The sequence below is a fragment of the Lissotriton helveticus genome, chromosome 10 (genome assembly GCF_964261635.1).
Source record: "Lissotriton helveticus chromosome 10, aLisHel1.1, whole genome shotgun sequence".
Classification (NCBI taxonomy): domain Eukaryota; kingdom Metazoa; phylum Chordata; class Amphibia; order Caudata; family Salamandridae; genus Lissotriton; species Lissotriton helveticus.
In genome coordinates this window covers 1,096,706,541-1,096,729,840 of record NC_136071.1, presented here as the reverse complement: position 1 = coordinate 1,096,729,840, position 23,300 = coordinate 1,096,706,541, and the positions used below count along the sequence as shown (strand labels likewise).

General features: G+C 46.0%; 1 protein-coding gene across 4 annotated transcripts in view; it reads right to left on the bottom strand.

Moving 5' to 3' along the window:
* Positions 1-8,652: 8,652 nt before the first annotated feature.
* CLCN5 (chloride voltage-gated channel 5) overlaps positions 8,653-23,300 on the bottom strand; it is a 393,445-nt gene continuing 378,797 nt past the window's right edge. For all 4 annotated transcript variants that reach the window (XM_078663825.1, XM_078663826.1, XM_078663827.1 and 1 more), the window contains one exon: positions 8,653-9,064. In XM_078663825.1, the coding sequence (XP_078519951.1) occupies positions 8,974-9,064 (91 nt within the window). In that variant the 3' untranslated portion in view covers positions 8,653-8,973. The remainder of the gene's footprint in view (positions 9,065-23,300) is intronic.

The following is a 23,300-nucleotide window of genomic DNA, read 5'->3' as shown; positions in this document are numbered from 1 at the left end:
GTGGGGAGGGCTCTGTGTGGGTGTGTGGGGAGGGCTCTGTGTGGGGGGGCTCTGTGTGGGTGTGTGTGGGGGGGGCTGTGTGTGTGGGGGGGCTGTGTGTGTGTGGGGGGGCTCTGTGTGGGGGGGCTCTCGGTGTGTGTGTGGCATTTGCGAGAGATTAAGCTATTGGCATTGTAAATGACAATGCCATTTATTTATCGGTTTTCAAAATCAACTCATAAATAAAAAGGTTGCCATTTACAATGCCAATAGCTAACTTTTGCAAAGGCGAAACCGTTGCATTGTAAATGCTTGTTATAATTGCCTTTACCAATGATTACCGGTTGAGACACTGTAGTTTTTGTAATAAGTGAGTGGGCACTTACACTAGAAGTCTGTAGTGTTTCACTGAAATGGTTGGGTGGTTTACTGTATTTCACATTATGGACGATATCTGCACCAATGTCAGGCCTACAGACTAGCCTCACGCACCAATCACATGGTAAACATGAATCCCGAAAGAAGATTCAATGTCACCTTTGATCATATATGTACTCCTGGTACTGGAGGATTTATCGTATTTCTATCACTCAGCTCTTGATTAGAATACTGGCTTTCATCCCCCCTGCTGGGCCCATTTAAGTACTCTGCTAGTCATCCAGATGATCAAAGGCCTCCCCACACAATAGGCCATTAGCCATCAAATGGGCCTGTTCCGGAAAAAGAAAAGATTTGGGGAGATAATCTGCTTGTGTTAAATACTTTTTACACCACACCAGACCTGGTAAGGGGGATTCTAAAGAGATGAAAGGTGGGACTGGCCGACCTTTGAGCTAATCACATGAGTTGCTACCCTCTGGAGGTTTGGAGTGAAGGGACCTGGCAGCTGTGGCAGTTAGGGGCATGGTTTCAGGCGCTCAGATAGTTCTTTGAACAGATCAAATCAAGTCACAATCTCAGAATGTTACAAACTGCTTTGCAGGAGGGTTAGACAGGGGTACAGTGATGATATGTCCTCAAAGGATTGAACAGTTACATACATTTTGAAGCTTTCCAAGCCCAGAGAGAAGATTGATTTTGCAGGATACTGAAGAAGACCGGACCTCTGTCTGGGGTGCTAGTACCTGAACGTAGACTGCAAGTCCCTGTGGATTCACTTCTCTAGGGGCAGTAGCACTGGCCCTCTTACACCCTGAGGGGCAGTAGAGGAATGGACTTGTTGGGGGGACCCTGGAGAAGGTTTCCCCTTGGAACTTCTGGTGACTAGGCCTGCTGAAGGGTAACACTCATCTTGGATCCATCCCTTGACTTCTGTTTCCACATGGGTGCTATGCAACTAGGCAAAGGAGGATAAGGGATCTAAAGAGTGCAGGCATGGATAGTATTCTTCCTTAAATACTGAAGGATCCTGCTGGAGGAGACCCCAGGCTGAGAAAAACACCAGGCGCTGGACAGAGGGCAGGTCTGGCCAGGAGCTTATGGGCAGATCCAGAGTTCACTGTAGAATGTTCCTGAAGCACACCCTTAATGTTCTCAGATACAGATAGTTTTGTCAACCTTTTCCTCGTTTGGTGTGCATGCACCCGTTTCAGTGCGCCGTTCCTTTTGCACCAAGGTATCTTTCGATCAACTGTGTTGGCCTGCTGGTTTAGCAGGTCGCAGCGGGTTGCACAGCCGTATGCACATTTGTGTCTCAACATAACACAATTTCACCCAGGTAATCAATTTTAGTCTGTTTATTTTTCTTCACTTTTCATCATAATTTTTCACATCTTTTTCATCACGTCAAAAGCGGTTAAGTTCGTTACATATTTTTTGCGTGTAACTGTTTCTATGTATTGCCCATCCAGGCCTATACATGAACATATTCCGAACCTTCTTCCACTTGATTCTATGCGTATCCTACTCAATGCATTTCGGTTAAAAAACCTTCATGAACAGATGAACAGAGTGTCTGAATTAAGCAGACCACTCTTACCCAGTCCAAAGATCAGGGCTTGAACATGCCAAAAATATGTCTTATCTTACATTACAACTACGCAACTCTTAAACCTCCTCTTGCACGCTCGTTGTTGCTTGTCAACAAGCAACAACGAGCATGCAAGAGGAGGTTTAAGAGTTGCGTAGTTGATATCAGATACTCCTGATGAAGGTTTTTTAACCGAAATGCATTGAGTAGGATACGCATAGAATCAAGTGGAAGAAGGTTCGGAATATGTTCATGTATAGGCCTGGACGGCCAATACATAGAAACAGTTACACGCTAAAAATATGTAACAAACTTAACCGCTTTTGACGTGATGAAAAAGATGTGAAAAATTATGATGAAAAGTGAAGAAAAATAAACGGACTAAAATTGATTACCTGGGTGAAATTGTGTTATGTTGAGACACAAATGTGCATACGGCTGTGCAACCCGCTGCGACCTGCTAAACCAGCAGATCCAGAGTTCACCATAAACAAAAAGGAACAAAGAAGAATAAAAACTCCTAGAAGCATAGTGAATGTTTGAGCCAGGAGGACTCCTCTAAATCGACCCAATGGGGCCAGAGAAAACAAAGGAAGTAGTATGGTCTCCCCTGGGAGACCAAGTGCGCAGAAACGCAAATAACATCTCCCAGTTCAGCACTCTATGAACTCCCTAGGGAGAAGATTGCGGGCTTTGTGTGGGGTGGTGGGGTAATGAGTGCATCCTCTGTCTCGTTACTAATGTCTTCAGGGACAAAAAAAGAAGCAGAAACTAAGACTGATCAAGAGAACAAACACGAGCACTGCTGAGTTTAAGCTCTGAAGGCTTTAAGCTCCAAATGCCAGAACCCCAGGAGCATTGTACTCCATGCACTGGGAGTTTCAGTGCTGAAGAGTGGCCTCGGAGTTTTTTTTGTATTTTTGGGGGCAGGGGCTCCCCTGAGCCGGCACTATATACCTCTGCTCTCCCCAAAAGAGCAGGAGAGTTAAACCCCATCTGGTCCCATGCGGGTGGAGAGAGGAAATTGACAGATGCCACGTTCACACTAGAGTAATGATGCCTAAACAGTGAGCCAGCTTGCAATGCACACTTTTGGGCTTGCCGGTGACCCACTTTGCAGGCCAGGTTTTCTGCATCCCATACTAGAGGCAGGGGCACCCAGACCCCCAAAGAAGTAGCACATGGTTGCTGAATGCAAAGCTGAGAAGGCTTGTTCACATAAGGCCCGAGGTTGGTCCTGAACTTGGCATATTGATTTCTGTGGTGCCTCAGGAAAGTCAATGGCACCACAAAGCGGTGAGGGCAGCTACCTGGAGTGCAGCAGTCCCTGACCAATGCTCAAAAGAGGTTCTTAAAAACAGTAGTCTCTGGAGTTCAAGAAATAGTGACGTAGGGAGGCAGTTATCAGCACTCATGGAGCTAGTGCTATTACCATACCATAATGGTTCTAAAAAATGCAAAGGACTCCCCCACACCTCCCACCGCGTTGATGGGTCCTAAGGCTCCTTTGCAACATGTGTAAAAGTACAAAAAATACTTATGTACAATTTGTTGAAAATTGAAATGCTTTATTGAAGATGGCAAAAACAACAGTGACTCATTACATGCAAATAATGAATTCCATTGTAAGATGGTACCATCCTTCATGGTTTTAGCAGTGTTGAACTGCTTTATTAGGGCATATTTCTGCTTTTACTAAGGTGGGAACAACCTCAAAATGTCAGTCTTTTGAGAAATACACCCTCATTAAATTGTATCTAGTATGTGTTGGATGTATTGTGGTTTTAGAGTTTGGGGCTTGCTAGGGGTCTGAACTGCTAAGAGGGTGTCACCAAGGGTATTTCAACTGCCCTCATGTATGTATGTATTAGTAAACTAATAGGTAGTATTGAGTAGTGTGTGCAGAAGATAGTACTTTTCTTTTTCATAAGTAACAGCATTGACTGGACAATGATGTATTGGGTGTTTGGTGCATACCTGTGGACTGGGGTACTAGCCCACACCACGTCTCCAGAGTAGACTTGGACGGCTCTGCTTCACTAACCTCAGAGAATGAAACGCTACAAAGGGGTACTTGGCTCCCAGTAGATGACAGGTTGCACACTTATTACTTGAGAACTCCCAGCCCTCCCAACAAATAACCATTTTCTTACAGGGCTGATAACCTCGTTGACAGGAAACAGAAGAAGAGAGAGCAAGAAAGACAGAAGGAGAAGGAGTGAGGCAGAAAGAGCTAGTGAGTAACCCTGGGCGGCCAACTATGCTACGCTCACGAAGTTTGTGTAGTTTGTGCTACTTTGCGCTTCGCGAATTGCACGTAGCACAGGGCAAAATCGCGTAGCGTAGTTGGCATTTTTTGCTCGCTGGCGGTCCTCAACGTCAAGTTGGCGACCGCGAGCGAGCAAAATGACATCCAGGCGAGACTTTTTCCTCGTTCGCGATCAGCAACATCAAGTTGGCGATCGCGGAAAATAAACCTCCCGGCGAGATTCTCAACACGGGGATGTCAGGTTTCTCATTGCGAGTGGTCGCGAATGCTCACGACCAACCGCGATGAGAAACTACCAGTCCACGTTGAGAAAGCTGTCGCTCGAGTAACAATCTACTCGAGTGGCAGAAAACGACAGCTCGCACTGTGCGAGATGCCATTTTCAATGATTGCACAGTGTGGACAAGCATCCGGCACTGTGCAATCATCGCGAACAGCACACTACGCAGTTTGCGTAGCGCTACGCATATCTCGCGAAGTGCACTTCGCGTAGCGCAACTACGCGAACTACGCCCAGGGTTAGTAATGAGGCATCGGGAACGTAAGAAAGTGAGATATACTGGAAGAGGGATAAAGAGATGAAGGGAGAAAGCAAGGGAACAAAAAGAAATCGAACCAAAACGTACAAGGAGAAATTGAGAATAAAGGAGAAAGACGGGGTAGAGAGCGAGAGATCACAAGAGATGTAAAGAAGAAGAAATATGAAACAGATAGCAAGATGGATAGAGAGAACAGGAGAACACAATAGTATATTCACAAGACTATTTTTGCTGGCTATGCTCTTTTAATCTTAGAGCCAAACCTGGCTTAGCATTGTCTCAGCTCTTTGTATTAATCTCTGGTTTTCCATTTCTACCATCGGAGTATGCTATGCCTGCTAGTAGGGGAGTGAACTCTAGAACGCTATGAAACTCTAGTGTGGGATTAGTTTTAGCTACTGCTGAATTTCAAGTGGCACCGAAACGTTCTGAACGCAATGGGAATGAATGCACAATTGTTTTGGATGGAGTGTCAAGCTTAATAAATAAAAGAAATAGCTTGTGTATGTTAGTAAGACACTAAGATGCTCTTTTACCAATTAATCATCTAGATAAGGACGCATCTATTCTGCGATTGAGATTCACCTCTACCAGCACTAGACACTCATAGGGCCAAGTAACCAGAAGGGACAAGTTTGAACAAATAATGTATTCCACTTACCACAAATTTAATTTACTGGAAATCCCCTGGGTGTACTGGAATGGGGAAGTAGGCGCCCGCGAGGTTAAGTGTTGTCATTTAATCCTCATGCTGAAGGAGTGTAGTTACCTCTGGAAGTGTGATCATCTTGAAGTTGATGCCAGAAATATAGCAGTTGTTTGAGATTATGTCCTGCCATTAAGGAATATAACACCTCAGCCTCCCCCTCGCGTGTCATGATCAGAGAGCCTGCAAGGAGAGCCACCTTTTGTCGCAGAAGTGCACTGCCACTGGCACTTATGGGTCAAGGCTACCAGTGACTCGGAAGGATCCACAAAAGAACAGGCATTTTCATGGTGTTCTAGCTTTTTGTTGTGAACGGCTGGTGTGCACTGGTGTGAGCTGGCTGTTCCCGCCCACCGCCCACCGCCCACCTAGAAGGAGGCCTTGGCTGGCCCCAAAGATAAAAAGTTATCTGGTGCGGGATTAAGATGCCCATAGCCTTGACATCCTCAATGTACTTATTTATCTTCTCCAATACCTCATCCACTTGTGACCTGAACAGGCACGTACCATCGAAAGGAAGTGTATTAAGATGTTCAAGCCAGGTCCAGAGCACACATAAGAAGTGTAAATTGTTGTGAAGTGTATCACATGTTCTAGCAAAAGAGAGATAAGATTGTTTTGTTGCAAAAGAGTTTTATTCCTTATCACTCCTGTTGCTCCTATCAAAAGGAGAGCAACCAGGGAAAGGTACCAACCGACACGTGTTTCGTCACGGATAGTTAACCGTGACTCTTCAGGGCTGATCTCAAGTGAGACACAGCGGTATCAGAGGACCGGTGATACTTCCAATCCGGTCACAAATCGGGTTTTCGTGTTTCCGAAGGAACCGATTCAATTGCTGGTTTTAGAGAAAATCGTCTCAAATCCACAGTTGGGAGAAGGGCAGACGGACGGGTAATGTCGTCTGTAAGGCAGTGGCTATCTGTCACTGCTCGGTTGCGGCGTGGAGTGGTCGCCGGGTACGGGTAAGATGTTGCTGGACCTCCTGGTGGAACTTTAAAATGCCTGATGTCTGAGCACACCTGTTTTAACATGCCAGGAAGCTGTATCAGCGTCATCCAACATATACTAACATGGGAGCTAACTTTGCCTTACTTGGCAATTTCTAGAGCAAGTTTCCATTGAAAACCTGGAAAATGTTGTTAAATGTCTTCCATCTCCTTCCACTAGTGCCTGTCATATCTGGCTAGGAGAGCAAGAGAGTTGTCCGTGCACTGCTGCATGGCAGCTGCCACTCATTTAACCCACACATCAAGCTCACCCTCTTTACCCTGCATAGACCAATCCCTTGCATAAAGACTCTTATCCTTGCTGTATGCAACACCAAGGAGTCTGGATGAATATGTTCTTTGATGAACAATAGGTCATGCGAGGCAGGTTGGGATGTTCTTTACTCATGGTGTGACCACTCAAGTTTCATTGGATCTTTGAAATTTTCCGTGGAACACAAGTATTAAGCACAAGTATTAAGTAGTAAATGTTGGTCAGTCCTATGTTACTGGGAGAGGTTCTATATGACAGTTGTCTTCATGGAACGATATGTTGGTGTGCTACCTTGAGGATTACTGCATTATCTGCAGACATTTTATCAGTCAGGATGGCTTTTAAAGGATCATCATCCTGGGGGGTTATCATATACTAGAGCAACACATCATCCTGATGCCCTACATCTATTTGTTCTGGATATGGCAGTATGGGGTATTAGACTAGTGTCCTGTATCAAGATTAATTTAAATGGTCAGTTGGAGATCATTCGGCAGAGGTGACAGTGCTCAATCTAATTCCTCTTCATGTGTCTGTTTTGGCTCCAAAATCTATTTCAACATCTAAGCCTTTTTCAACTTCACCAACTTTTTGGGTATTCCTGGCTTCAAGCCATATCTCAGCATCACGGTTCCTCCCCCGAAGTAGCTTGCTGGTGCCAACTCTCTTCTGTGGGTGCATTAGGCAATCTGCTACGACTATTTTGGGAGGTAGAGCATTTTGTTCAAAAAAGCTCCTCTTATAGGGTACGGAACTGGTTATGAGGTGATTCCTTAGTTTGGACCGGAGTCTCCTCTCAAGACCAATACTTGATCCTCCATAGATCACCAGGGTTGAACTCTAGAGGACACAGCTGTCAGTGCCAATGGATATGGAGGTCGGAACCCTGCGTTGAAGGATTATACTTGGGTGTGGTCTGTGGTGGTAAGTGGCCTCTGGCATCGGAAACCTTAGAGACCATGGGCACTCCAAGTTGACCTTCTGATCTACTGTATGGTTCCCTTTGATTGTCGTCTGACTCTTAAGCCCTTGATGTCTTCAGGAACAGCACTGGTCATGAAATCAGTAGTCTTGTCAATGCATGGCAGGATACAGAATCTATCTTCTGCCCCAAATGGCTGAAAGGCCTGGCACACTTTTGTTGTGGTCGCTTAAAAAATGTAGGCTACAGACCTCGTGTTAAGTCAAACATCAGAATTTGCTATTAAAGCAGGGCAAAATGTAGACAGAGTATTCTTCATCACCAACCCAAAAAAGGTAATTCTTATAAACCTGGCCCTTGTTCCTTCAGCCCGATCCCGCCCTAAACATTATGTTTTGTGTCACATGGGAAATTGATGGTGCATCAAGTTCTCCGATGTCGAAAAATCTTTTAATGCAAAGCTGCTGACAGAACAGTCGATGACTCTTCAAAACAGATGGTAGAAAAAATCATATGGCGGAGGAGTATGTGTTGTGGGTTTCTGGGGAACTACCACAATTTACTGAAAAAATGAAGCCCTTCTTAAAAGAAAAACAAGGTGTATTGGGCCAAATCGAATACTAGATGGCAGTTGTGTGCACAGCATGTGATTTACAGCAGTACATGATGAAAAATGCGGATATGGCAGAAGCATGATGCCTTTGTGCCTTTTGTTTACCTTGATAAAGCACCAACATACGATGCAGACTCGTGTGACAGGCACTGTCACAGACATAGGGGGAAGGGTATTTTTCAATGGCTGAGATAATGGTGATACAAGAACACAGGTCTGGCAACGATAAAATACTTTTCAGCAAAGCAGGATTTCTATTTCAAAATCTGTCCCCTTGCTCAAATATTTGACTACTTTCTCAATGCATGCCTCTTGCCCCTGTTTGCATCATCCACCCATACAAAATTCACTCAATATCTCAAATTTATGAAAAAGTATGCAAAACCAAGAGATAGTCCGCCATGTGTTTTTTTCTTTACTCCTTCATGAAATTGTTGCATTGTTGAAACTTCACAAAAGCAATAACAATAGCAAAATATGTTCTTCAACAGAGAAGATTAACTTCCACAGATTATGTAGTGCAATTGGTTACCAAGTAGAAACAAGGGGGAAATTTTAATTTCCCCGACACATGATTAACTTCAGCTCATTCCAGAGTTCCTGTAACCGCAGTGATAGCCCTGTTATTAAAAATGTACGCTGGCAATCCATTGCCTATTTACAAAGTTTGTTGGAGGGGTTTTTGCACAAATAACTAAAGTGCCACATTCGATTCAATTGAAGAGTATGGAGTCTGGGTCTTGATTGGCCATCTGTGCAATGTGTTTTAATACATCCTTTTTGGTAATGATTCCAAGTAACCGTCTGCAAAAAGAATGACAAAAATAAACTAGTTAGTAAATTCATGTAACCGACCACACTGGAATAACTGGACTTTATCCTGTTGGCACATTGTGTGATTATAGTTATGTGTAGGCTTGTGAGAGGCATATCGGTTAGTGGATTTTTTCCAAAAGACTGGTATAAATTCGTGAAATTAACCCTTCTGGGAGGTAAGCTTGCAAGAAATGATCATTTCGTAAAATGTTCCCAACTGACACTCACACAAATACAGTTACTAAAGACCACGAGGGGAATTAGCAAGATTTAAACATATAATCCACAAATAAACACAACAGAATTAAGCATTTACCAATGATAAAAAGAGTTTGAGAAGGCTACTTCGCAAATTTTGACATTAAAAAAAACACATTTTCAGTGGGGCATTTAGAATCGAAACAGGACGTGCCAGAAAGGTGTTTTTTAGTCAAGAAGGAGCATTCAGGATATTGATGCTGTACAATTCAAAGTCTATCCATGCCAGGTCTCTCTGCTATTAAAGGTTCAAACAATCCACACACTTAGACTAGTTGTAAGAATTCTCAAAATGGGAAATCAATTTAAAAAGTAAAGTATTTGTAGGTGGGTCAAATATGCTCTGTAATCTCGTTAACCAAAATTGACTCGGAATTCCCTTAAAGCTCTCCTGTCTCTGCAAGTGGAGACCTCTGTTTTCCTCAGATGTTTCACTCCTCCAGGAAGTCATTGCTCTAGTCTCGGGGGTTAACTAAGGGCCCGGTGTTAATCCTCCATCAACTCGGACCCTTTGAGAGTACCCCATCCCTCGAATCCCTGACAAGCTTTTAGTCACACCCTGGAATAAACATCTGTGCACATTGTGGCCATTTGCCTATTCTACTAACATAGGCTTAGCAAAGAAACGTTCATGTCAGCTGAACAACGCAAATGTGCTCCACACATAGGATCCAAGATCAGTTTGTTTCTTCCACACAGAAGGAATACACTTCTGTACAACATTCAGAAAACTTTGCGTGCACCTCCCTCACCAAATCTATCCTGTAAATCCCATACACATCAGTTCAATAACAGGACACTCATGCATGTGCAACATTAAACACAAGAGCTGAATACACAGACTGGACAAGAAAACTCTGCGTGACGTGACATGCCTACTCTCGCATTAAACTGACATTCACTTTAACCCCTCCGCTGCGCCGAACGTTACGCGCTGGTGCGGAACGTTCTATTGCACGGGCGGGGCCGGAACGTTCAGCGGACGTGCGCAGCACTACCGAGGTAGTGCACGCGACGTCCGCTGAACGTGCGCCGCACTGAAGGGGTTAAACAGAAAAATAAATACAAAATAGAGAAAAAGTGGTGGCCTACTTGGGATGTACTTTCAAAAGGCAATCCCCTGTAATGCACCTGGAGAACTAACTTATTTGCTGCCACTAGCATTTTGAGCTCAATTTTAACATACGGAAGATGCCGTCTTCTAGAGTGCAGGCTTGGCAAGGGCGTCCTGAGGTTTGCAGTGCTGATGTAGAGCAGGGTGAGGTTAGTTTGAGTACTTCCTTGGACTAAGCTCAGAAGATATAACTTGGGTAGATCCTGCAGGGTTATAATGAGGAACCTTTACTAACTATGTAAAGAAGCAGGGGGCTCCCAGTGGAAATTAAGCAAGGAGAATGAGACAGAGGTTAAGGGGAAAAAACAGCTCTTTCAACGTTTCCTCACATTGGCATATGCCAGATAGAAAACACAGATCCCTCAACATGGCTGAGAGAAAATGAGAACTGCTACAGGAAGGCACCTGTGTGTGGTGGTTTTCAATAAACTAACCATGACAAATCGAGGACAGAGCAGACATGGGAGACCTTGTGGGTGAAGGGGAAACAGAGGGGATTTAAAAGAAAATAGAAACAGAGGTGAGGACAAATGGAAGAAGGCAAATAGGAAAGGGGAATATGCTGAAAACGGACAAATCATCACAACCTAAGAGTACAGATCCAGGGGCATGCATGAAACTGAACAAACCAAGTGTTCTGAAGATGAAGCAAAGTTGGGGTCTCAAATTGTAAATGAGAAAGGTGTTTTTTCGCAAGGCAGGCACATGGGAAGCCTTTGAGGGAGGTTGTCATTCTCTCCTTCCACATATCAAGTTTTTGAAAGTATGGTGAGAGAGGGGGAACGTTGAGTAAAAAAGCCAGGCGTGGGGTGGGGGGCCTAAGGAATGGGGTAGGTCCCTTTGGTAGTTTGAGCTTTGTGTAAATGCAGCAATTTATAATTTATGCTTGGTTACTCGACTCAGGAACACAATTGAGAAGTAACTGGTGAGTATGTGTAATTCTCGGGTAACAAACAGATGCAACAAGCATTGGCAATGCCAATAGGCTTTGCCTATGAATGCACGGTCAAGTCAGACCTAAACATCCATGTAGGTTAAGGACTGCCCTCCTCCCATCTGTGCTGCTGCCAGAGAAAAACACCACCAACTATCTAGTAATCTAAGACACTTTGATAGCACTGCAATGTCATTTGTGTGCCCTGACATTAAACTTCAGGCAGCTGGATAATTACACGAAATAATCACAGCTGTGTGGGGTGCAGGCACTTTTCAGTGGAGGCACACTATCAGAACATGTACTCCTGGATCCCAGCATGGGGTGGAGCCAAATCACCTCTCTGGTGAGGATCACATAACTGTCTGGTAATCGATCTGCTCTCAAGCCAGACCCATACAAATGTCTGGCTAGGTGTGCGTGTCCTAGTTTTTATTCCTGTTCTTGGTTTTGTTGCATTACCTTGTGGTGCTGAATGCAGCGGGATAAGTAGACAGAAGAATCTCAGGGCTTAGATCTTTAGGATGGCGGGTATAGTAGAGTCTGAATTTCCCAATAAAAATGTACAGTATTTGCCTTGGATACTACAGCAAATGGAGTGCTTTTCTTGTACATAAAAAAAACTCACACCTTGGGAACCAATCATGGAGGCAGATTCGGTTCAGATCAAAATTGGTCATGGGATCATAATTAAGACTCACAGTTTTTCTTCATTATGGATTGGTACACATTAATACAGATAGAAAATCTGTTTTGTTCTCTGGATTTACTTTTTAATATGGATAAAAACGGACATTGGGTTGCACTTGAGTAATTCTAACACTCCAACAGCTGTAAGGATTTACAGGTAAAGTTGCACAAGGGTTTTATAAAAATGTGCCTATTTTGATCTAGGTCTACTGATTTGTCATCTGTAGATATTAATAGCATTGAGTGAGACCTATCAGGCATGAGTGTACAGATATTAGCCAAATGCTGAAATATTCTAATTTTAGCTACAATATTCAACAAAATGTAAAATAAATACATTTCCCAAAAATAAATATGAATAAATATGGTGTTAAAAAAAATACCATTCAACCTGAACCCAAATTATAATGGGATAGCGCAGCTCTTTTTGAATAGCACACATGTGGTAAACATACTAAAGCAAAGTGCAGGGCTAGTTTTGAATGAACATAAAACATGTCTGACCAAAAAGGGATGTTTATTTATATTATAAAATTAACTAGCCAAGTAGGCACGTTTCCAAAAGCATGCTTTTTACTTCTGCACAATTGAAAAATATTTCAGTGATAGAAAACATTTTAGGAAACGTGCTAAGGAACAAACCATGTAATTTTTTAATAAACATACTCAGAGGAACCACAGGCTTGTTAGCAAACAGAACTAGAGACCAATCGAGAGCTTTGCATCAAGAAAGCATTTTTGGTCAGCACCTACAAATCCTTATTACCCTGTCATCTATCGTACCTGACAAAGAGAGAATTTTGGAAGCAAAGAATATCCATTTCACTAGTCCGAGAAACAGACTTTCCGAAAGAGATTTAACCTCGGACAGTGAATAATAGATAATTATGTTCTGCAAGAATTACCATTTTTAACAGCGCCCAGTTATGTAGCTCCATATCACAGTTTGCCGCACCGGATAGTGGTTGTTAATAACAACCACTATCCGGTGCGGCAAACTGTGATTTTACACTCTCAACAAGAGAATATTTATGTAATGTTTGATAAGCATGTCCTGCAAGGATTCGCACTCTGACATATTGTGATTTTAAGTGTGTAGTAGTCCTAGAGAAGTTTTATATGTATTATGTTTTTGCCAAGATATCAACCATACAAAGATTTATTCACATGCATTACTTACCAATTACCTACGACTTAAAAAATATAAAGTCACAATTAGTAAGAAAGTGAATGTTGTAAATAGTTATATAACTGGGTGTCATTAAAATGTAATGTATAATTCAAGTTTGACCAAATAAATGATTTAAGACAAGTGTCCATTATATTATATATGGAGATTTCACTGAACTTCAATAAAAGCTTTACCAGCCCGATGTTCAACTGAGCTTGGCCGGTTTAATTTCCGCCATAATAGCCTGTCTGCAAGACTGCACATTAAGAGTGTTAAAGGCTCTACACGAGAGGTCTGCGCTCTCGGAGGAGGGCTGGGCACAAACAAACTATATGCGTTTCTTTGCGGTCTCGCACAGCCGACAGGTGGAGGCTGTGGGCTGGGTAAGTCACGTGTGTAGGAAGTCCAATAATGGAAACGTACCAAATTGATACTGCATAAACTTCAGTTTGATGTACTTCGAGTAGATTGTGCTTAAAAACGACTGGTAGGTAGCCTTTTGCATTGTATGAGTTTAACACCATCCAGGCGTGCCTGCACTGTGCTAGAGTGTTCTTGTCTTCTAATTTGCTAACCTTGTAAGCACATTTGGAAACACATTTTTTAGATGCTGCCTGCGACACCTGCTAGTTCCATAAATCCCTTGCCTGGAAAGTGTCCATGGATGTTTCCATGAACTGACGGTGTAGTGAACTGCTTGGGCAGGGTTCGATTTCTGGCCAGTTAAGATTGTTCAATGTGTCTAATCTAGAGGCTCTTAGTTTATGGCAAAGCGTGAGAAATGCTTGTTGTGTGCCTATCACTTAGTTTGGTAGGCCAACCCCAGGTGTATTTGTGCTGGAGAAGCTGTCCTAAGAAGATGAAAACCTAATCTATATGTTTTGGCCACCAAAATGTTCAAGAGGCCACCATCCTTCCCCATCAGGATTTCGCTCCCATATCTTATTGTGGGCAGTAGCTTCGCCCTTAAAATCTGAAGTATTGAATCCAAGCTGGAGCCCCGTAGATGTTTAGAAGCAGTTGTAAAAGCACATTGTAGGGCATGGGCTCTTTCTGATTGACTGCTTTCCTATTGCATCAATCCAGACTCAGACACTGTTTCAAGGCTCTCATTTCTCCAATGGCAGGAATGTCTTTTGTTTATCCTCTTGACACGGACGACTTCTTTTGTTTTTTGTCGTATTCACTTCCAAACCATTTGAGTTGGTATGTTCCTCTAACTTATTTATTAGTCGCTGGAGGCCCACTTTTGTTTTACTTAACACGACCAGGTCGTACAAGAGGCTGGATAGCGTTTTTCCCCCCAATTTTGGTAGATGTGAATTTACAAGGTCTATTGCGGATATGAGATCTGATCTGTAAAGGTTGAATAGCATGGGGCCCAAGACACAGCCTTGTTTGAACCCTGCTGTTGTATTGACCTTCCTGGACACATAGTTGCAGTTACCTAAGAAATGCGTTACTTACCTGTAACTGCAGTTATCCAGTATTAGTGTCTTTCATAGATTCACATGCCTGAATCATTCCCCGTCGTCGAGACGGGAGCCTCCGGTATATAAAAAAGTAATGTCCTAGAGACATACATAAAAAAGAATAGGCCCAAAGGTCTCACCTTAGTAGCCTATCCACGTCCTTTTGCAGGAAGGACCAAACAGAGCAGGCCCCAAGGGTCCCACTTTGGTGGCCTATCTGGGTCCTTTTGTAAAAAAGGACCAAATAAAGTAAAACAGCCAATCAGCTACTACCTCCTTCTAGAACCTTCCTGCCAGGAGCCCAAGTCTCTCAGATTTTCGTACGCACCAAGCTAGTTAGGCGTAAACTCATTAGAGAGAAAGGTGAGCCCCGCCAGGGGAGGCGGGAGGGTGCATGTGAATCTATGAAAGACACTAATACTGGATAACTGCAGTTACAGGTAAGTAACGCATTTCTTATCCAGTATTTGGGTGTCTTTCATAGATTCACATGCCTGAATCAGAGTAGCGAGCAATACATTATGCACATTCTGTATGAATATCAGGTATGATTATGTAGATAATACATATCACATGACTATCAAGCACAAATGCAATGACATAAATACAGTAAGAGAATGTGCATACCAGTAAAGGATGGAGGGATGTAGTAGGGCTCACCTTACTGGAATAGATGGCGAAGCACTGCTCGGCCCACTGCTGCATCCTTCATCAGCTCAGTATCCAGGCAGTAGTGCCTGGTGAAGGTGTGCGGGGACTTCCATGTCGCCGCTCTGCAGATGTCCAATATCGGCACTCCAGCGAATAGCGCCGCAGACGTGGACATGGCTCTAGTCGAATGAGCTTTGACTCGTGAGTCTAAAGGCCGTCCGGCCTTGTCGTGACAAAAGGTGATCGCAGAAGAGATCCATCTTGAGATACTCTGCTTCGTCAGGGGCATGCCCAGCCGTGGTCTACTAAAGGCAATAAAGAGCTGGGATGACTTTCGAAAGTGTTGTGTCTTATCGATGTAGAATTTGAGACATCTCTTTAGATCTAGAGAATGTAGAGTTCTTTCGGCTGCCGTGGTAGGATTCGGAAAGAACGATCGAAGCACCACTGGTTCGTTAAGATGAAAGTCCGAGGGGACTTTTGGAATGAAGCGAGGGTTAGTCCGCAGAATGACTCTGTCTTCCCTGAATTGAAGAAAAGGATCCTGGATGGATAGAGCCTGCAATTCACTGACCCTTCTGGCAGAGGTTAGCGCCAGGAGGAGGGCCGTTTTCCAAGAGAGGAACTTGATCTCTGCCTTATGGATGGGTTCGAAGGGATGCTTCATTAGTTGATGAAGAACCACATTGAGGTGCCACGATGGAGGAATTGGTCGTGGTAAGGACCTGAATAGGCCTTTTAGGAATTGTTTGATGAGCCTGTTCGCCCACAAAGATGGGCCCGTAGCCGTCCTTGTGAACCTTGAAATCGCCGCTAGATGCACTTTGATGGATGCATGTGCAAGGCCTGATTGCGCAAGATGCAACAAGTATGGCAGCAGCTGCTGTGGAGTGGCATGGAAGGGGTGCAAGCCATGATCCACACACCAGGAACAGAAACGCTTCCATTTCAGTGAGTAGGTTTTGTTAGTGCTGACAGCTCTAGCTTTCGCAAGGACATCTCTGCAATCCTGCGGGATGCTCAGGTGGCTGAATTCGCGGTATTCAGGAGCCAGGCTGACAACTTCAGAGAGCTCAGGTTCGGGTGTAGAACCTGCCCTTGGGACATCGAGATCAAGGCCAGAAACTGCTGCAGGCGAAGAGGGGGCCGGGCAGAGAGGCGATGAAGCTCCGTGAACCAGTGCTGCCTCGGCCAGGACGGAGCAATGAGGATCAGAGTGCAGGGTTCCGCTTTCATCTTCCTGAGAACCCTGGGTATCAGTGGGAATGGCGGAAAGGCGTACGCAAAGACGTTGCGCCATGCGATGGAAAATGCATTCCCGAGGGTTCCTGAGTGGTGATGCCTGCTTGCGAAGCTTGGGCATTTGGCGTTCTCTCTGGTGGCAAAGAGGTCTATGGTCGGGGTGCCCCACTCCTCGAAGATACGGTCCAGCACCTCCATGTCCAGTTCCCATTCGTGGGAAGGAGACCTCTCCCTGCTCAGTGCGTCCGCCAAGTCGTTGTCCTTGCCCGGGACGTACTTTGCTTTCAACGAAAGCCAGTTCCAGATTTTTTGCGATTCTCGAGATAACGAGATCGAACGCGTACCCCCCTGTTTGTTCAGGTAGTGCATCGTCGTGGTGTTGTCCGTCCTGACGAGCACTGGGGAGTGACGAATGCGTGGAAGAAACGCCTGTAGAGCCAGGAAGACCGCTCGTAACTCCAACAGATTGATATGGAGCTTGGTTTCCTGTGTCGTCCATTTGCCGTTGATCTGGAGTCCCTGGAGGACTGCTCCCCAACCTTCCAGGGACGCATCCGTAGTTATTACGTGTGGTTCTGCTGGGAGCAGGAACGGTAGACCCTTTGACAGATGGTGGAGGGACGTCCACCATTGCAAGTGGTTGATAATGGGTCGAGTGACTCGTATGCGGTCCTCGAAAGAGCCTGTGGCTTGGGTCCATTGCTTTGTCAGTGCCTCCTGGAGTGGACGCATTTTCAGGCGGCAGTGGGGAATGAGCAGTATGCATGAAGACATCATGCCCAGGAGGGACTTGAACGTGCGGACCGGAAGAGTCTTCCGCGAAGCCACTGCCTTGGCCAAAGAGATGAGTTTGATTTTTCTCTCCTGAGAGGGGAAAGCCTTGACACGCTCCGTGTCCAGAGTCGCTCCAAGGAACGTGATGACCTTGGTGGGTTCCAGAGTCGACTTGAGTTGTTGAGGGTCAGTACCAGGCGGTGGAAAATATCCAGACAGGCGCTGGAGGATGAGGCTGCGGCGGCCGCTGTTGGTGCCTTCACCAACCAGTCGTCCAGGTATGGAAACACCTGGTGGCCTTGCTGACGAAGAAATGCTGTCACGGGTGATAGGCATTTGGCATTTGGTAAATATCCTCGGGGCCGATTTGAGGCCAAATGGAAGGACACGAAATTGGTAGTGCTGTCCTGCCACCGCAAACCTGAGGAACTTCCTGTGCCCTTTGAGAATAGGTATATGGTAGTAGGCGTCCTGAAGGTCTAAGGACGTCATGTAGTCCCCTTTCTCCAGAAGACCAAGTATTTCTTGCAGAGTCACCATACGAAACAATTGTTTCTTTAGGAAGACGTTGAGAGCCCTGAGATCCAGGATTGGTCGCCACTTCTTTCCTTTTTGGTGGATTAGGAAGAAGTGAGAGTAGAAACCTTGTCCCTTGTGGACCCGTGGAACTCTCTCTATCGCTCCCTTCTGCAGCATGGAAGCTATTTCCTGAAGAAGTAATCGTAGGTGCCTGTGTGATCGTTGGCACGGTGGTGTTGTTGGGGGAATAGAGGTGAATTCTAGGGAATGTCCAAATCGAATGAGTTGGAGTACCCCCCCGATCTGTTGTTATAGTTTGCCAATTTTGTAGGAAGTATTTCAGTTTCCCTCCAAGTCTTAAAGAATGCAGTGGTAGAGGGGCTAGCCGGGGAGACAAGTCATTGTCTGTTGCCAGCAGGTTGTTTTTGGCCCTTTCCTCGGTAATTGGATTTGCCGTAGGAAGACTGTCGTCCCTGTTGAGGTTGTCGCTGTTGAAATTGCGGCTTGGACTGTGAATATGAGTACGAAGACCGATTTTGATAGGAACCTTTGTACGTAGGTTGGCCTCTTCCCCTGTTGCCACGAAAGGACTGGGTCCGGAATTGTAGAGTACCCAAAGCCTTGGCGGTGTCCGTGTCCTTTTTAATGATGGTGAGGGCCGCATCAATCTGTTCACCAAACAGGTGCTGGCCATCGTAAGGCATATCTAATATCCTGGTTTGCACCTCCTGGCGGAAAGTGGTGGCCTTGAGCCAACCCTGTCGCCTCAGGACTGCAGCCCCTGCCAGTTGCCGGAAACCAGTCATGGCGGCATCAATGGCACAATCGATGAGTTCTGAAGCAGAGGTCTGGCCCTCTAAGAGAAGTGAATGTGCTTCCTCTCTGAGATCCTCCGGCAGATTGGAAAGATAGGGTGCAATGTCCGCCCAGAGTTGGCGATTGTAACGGCCCAGTAGGGCAATTGAATTAGCCACTTTCACCGTCATGGCCGACGTGGTAGTGAAGCGTTTGCCAACGGCATCCAGTTTCCTGCCCTCCTTGTCAGGTGGCGTCAACAGAGGAGAGGCTGGATTTCCTGAGTTCTTCTACGCCGCTTGAGTCACCACGGAATCTGCTTTGGGGTGACCTGTCAGGCATGCCGGTGCCGAGGAGGTGGCCTTGTATTTCTTATCAAGCCTGGGCACCACCACCTGTATAGAAGCAGGAGTTTGCATGATTTGTTTGCCCTGCTTCCAGATATAGTCAATAATTGGGATTGACCTTGTGGTCTTCCTAGTGGGCTCCTTGAAGTCATAAAGGAAGCATTCAGTTTCCTGGGTTTCCATGGACATATGGAACCTCTTGGCTGCCCGCTCAATGATGTTGTGGAATCCACCTATGTCTGCGGGTGGAGACTCCGAGGTCTGTGGATCCGGAGAGGCTGGAGAATGTGCCACATAGTCCTGGTCTGCATCCGGGTCCGACTGGTCGTCATAGACTTCCCCTTCCTCCTGTTCCCTCTCCACTTCGTCAGATGAGGGAGCGTCCTGAATGGGTACCTGTGTCCTTTCAATGACCAGGGGAGTTGGTCTATGGCGGGATGAAGGAGCTGGCGCCTGTGCAGCTGGAAGTGCAGGCGCAGAGGGTTTCTCCGGGAACCTTTCCTTATAATCCTTTATGAGGAATTGTAGGTCCGAGACGATGGATGCGGGGAGACACACCATAGGAGTAATCTGTGTCTGGGATGGAGGTTGGACCTGTTTTTGTAGAAGGTCTTCTTCCTCTTCCGGCTCCTAGTCTGTGGTTTGGCACTTCAGTACTAGGTCTGATGGACTAGTAGCCTGCGTAAAGGAGTCCTCGTCCAACTCCTGACCTTGTAGTATACAGGCCGGAGGTAGTTGTTGTAACCTACCGGGCGATGTCTGACACGGCGTAATAGGCCGTTTAGTAATTTTCACCATGACACGCCTCACTTGCGGGGGAAAGGCGTCCATGGCGTGGGATAGGAGTGCAGACTCCTTCCAGGGTCCTGTAGACGTCGACGCTGGAGTCGACGGTGTCATGGCAGGTATTTTCGTCGACGGTAATTTACTCGTCGTCGACGGTGGTTGCGACGACGGAATTTTCATCGACGTAATTTTCGTCGACGATAAGGTCCCCACCGTCGACGGTGTACCCGTCGTCGACAGCTTTCCCACCGTCGACGGGATGATCCTCGTCGACGAAGAAGTCCTCGTCGACGGCGTCGTCGTCGTCGTCGGTGTCTTCGACGAGGGTCTCGTCGTCGACGACGATATCTTCGTCGTCGATGGAGTGACCAGGATGGTCGACGGCGTAGGTCTACTCGCCGATGATGAAGGCGTCGTCCTCGTCGTCGAGGAGGAAGCCGACGATGCCGTCGTCGTCAACACTGTCGTCGTCGACGTCGAGACAGTTTTCTACGCTGAATGCACCATCGACACTGTCGTCGTCGTCGGGACCAGCGGCTGCTTCCTGGGGACAGGAAGGTCCTTGCCAGACACAGATGGCTTGCCCTCTGAGGACTGTTTAGAAGTCTTCATAGGAGGGGTGTCTGTGGGGCTAGGGGAAGAAACCCTTGGCCTCTTCAAGGAAAAATGCGACGCGCCAGACACACTCTCACCTTCGGACACCAAGTCATCAGTCTTGGTTTTGAGCCTGTTGAGCCACAGCAGAAGTCGACCTTCTCGGTCCTTGAGGGTCTTGTTGGAGAAGGTTGGACATATTTTGCAGTCTTTTGCCTGGTGGTGAGGGTAGAGGCAATATAAACATTTGTCATGCTTATCCTCAACATGAAGTCTTTTCTTGCTGCAGGAGGAACAAGCTCTGAAAAGACCCTTCTTCTGACTATCAGACATAACTGTTGAAGACAATTAAATTCGTTTTTTGAAGAAAAAAGAGAAATTCCTGAGGAGAACTCAGGTGGAGACTCCCTAGCACAACGTGCGGTAGAAAATCTGAGAGACTTGGGCTCCTGGCAGGAAGGTTCTAGAAGGAGGTAGTAGCTGATTGGCTGTTTTACTTTATTTGGTCCTTTTTTACAAAAGGACCCAGATAGGCCACCAAAGTGGGACCCTTGGGGCCTGCTCTGTTTGGTCCTTCCTGCAAAAGGACGTGGATAGGCTACTATGGTGAGACCTTTGGGCCTATTCTTTTCTATGTATGTCTCTAGGACATTACTTTTTTATATACCGGAGGCTCCCGTCTCGACGACGGGGAATGATTCAGGCATGTGAATCTATGAAAGACACCCAAATACTGGATAACTTTATCCTTATCCAAGTGATGAAGTACAGAAGTTCTATTGCCCTTAATAAATTCTGAGGGATGAACCATGATTGTGGTATTTTCCATAAGTGACCCCTGGAGACCTGGTCAAAGGCTGTCTTAAAATGAGGGATGATACCTCGAAACCGGTCCCAGGATGCTGGTTTCCAGTCCAGGGAAGACCTGGCCTGGCTGTTCGGGCTGGGCTGTTCCCATGGGGAGCAGGGACAATACTGATTTGCATATGTCTGGGTCCAAACTGAAACGGCATGGTGAGCAAAAAAACGATGGATTAAACCCAGATCTGTGACTGGGGTGAATGTTTGATTTGTTCAGTATTCCTTTCATCATCTGTTCTTTTAGCTCTGAAATTCAACACAAAGCATATGTAAAGTAGTGCCTGTGCACAGTCTGCTTGGGCCATAACATGGAAAGTGCCAGCAGCTTAGAGATACAGCCTTGTTCTTGTTGAAATCCAGTGTGGCTCAAGGGGATTAACTCCATATCTGTTGACCAGGATTTCGGATCTTCGAGCAACAGGCCTGCAAAGCACTTTGATTCCACATCTAAAAGAAGAATCAGACAGTAATTAGATGGAGAGGTCCTCTTCTCTCTCTTAAAGAGGGGATGTATAATTGAACTGCTCCAAAAGTTAGAGACTTCTCCTCCTGGAGCACTTCGATCAAAAAATTTGCTAATTTTTCAGTCTAGAACTGGAGGGATTTTTTAGACTGCTTGTGGAATCCCGTTTGAGCCCGGAGCACAATTTGCTCTTGAGCACTCTGAGTTTCTGCAGTTGTTTGACAATTACTTCAGGTGTTGGTAATGTGGACTTGTTTGAGCTTCTTTTGCCCATTGCATATTTGCGGGATGTGCTCCTCAGCTTCCAGATTTGGGGTTAGGTTCCTTATCCAGTCCTGTTGTAAGAAAACAGGGCTTTCTGCAGCGGTTCTCCGACTTTTTGCCCCCATTTGAACTACTAAATGCCGGTTTCCGACTCCAAGAGTGCTCTGGAGCCTTCTAAACAGGCCCCAGTGCCAGTGCTCTTTTCCCAGAATTGTTCTGTGTAAATTGGTAACCCCAATTGGCAAGGACGTTACCCCTTATAAGTCCCTACTATAGGGTACCAGGGGCATAGCTGGTAAATGGATCCCCAGGGATGCAGCACAGTTTTGTGCCACCCTGGGTGACCAAAGGAAACTACTGCCAACAGGCCTGCCATTGCAGACTGCAGGAGCAGTGCAAATTGCTTGAACCAGACTGTGACCTCACCATGTGTGGCACAGTCAAAAGCACTGCTTTTGGTATAGATCAGTCACCTCTAGAGAAGACCACCGGTGCCTAGGATGCAGGGTGCAGTATACTAAGAATAGGAGTATAAGAGTGTAGACATGTAAGTGCAAGCTTATGTCTCTATAGTGTCTTTACCATTAAAGTACACTACAAGTGATATGCGGTCCATAGCACAACATGGGACTTGCACCCAGGTAAACCCGGGATGCTGGCTCCATTATGGTACCACCTAGATATGTGGAGTTTGGTGTCAAATGACATGTCTTTTCTCCCCAACACAAATCTGGTGTCAAGGGACGGCTGGCATAAACCCAGGTGGCACCTTAGAAGTTTTCCACTTAGTGGCCCCAGCTTCACTGTGCTTTGGCTGACCAGCATGCACTTTCCCATGCCTGCTGCCGCCAAGACAGGATTTGGACCTCCTGCTGGGCAGTGTGATCACTCCCAGGAGTGAGAAACAAAGGCTGGGCAAGAAGGAGGCCACACCTCCCTCCTCCCCAGCAGGCTAGTGAAGTGACACACCAGAGGGGTGAGCTTCAAAGGCTGCACCGCCTCTGATATGCATTTGAGCTGCCCCCCAGAGGAGGACAGAGCCCTCCCCTTGCCCCAGGCGTGCTTGCACCCAGGCAAGGTATGCAGGAGGTGTATATCTTCAGGAAGGCTGCTCCAGGGTGAGCAGCCTGTTCTGTACACATAAAATAGACTCTGCCATCTTTAGGAGGGCAGAAATATCGGGCTTTGGGTAAAAAAAGGTGACCTACACCCCCGGATGTGGTCAGCTCAGGGGCAGACTAGCTGCTGGGACTAGCTGCCCATCAGCTACTAGGTCTCATAACCCTAAC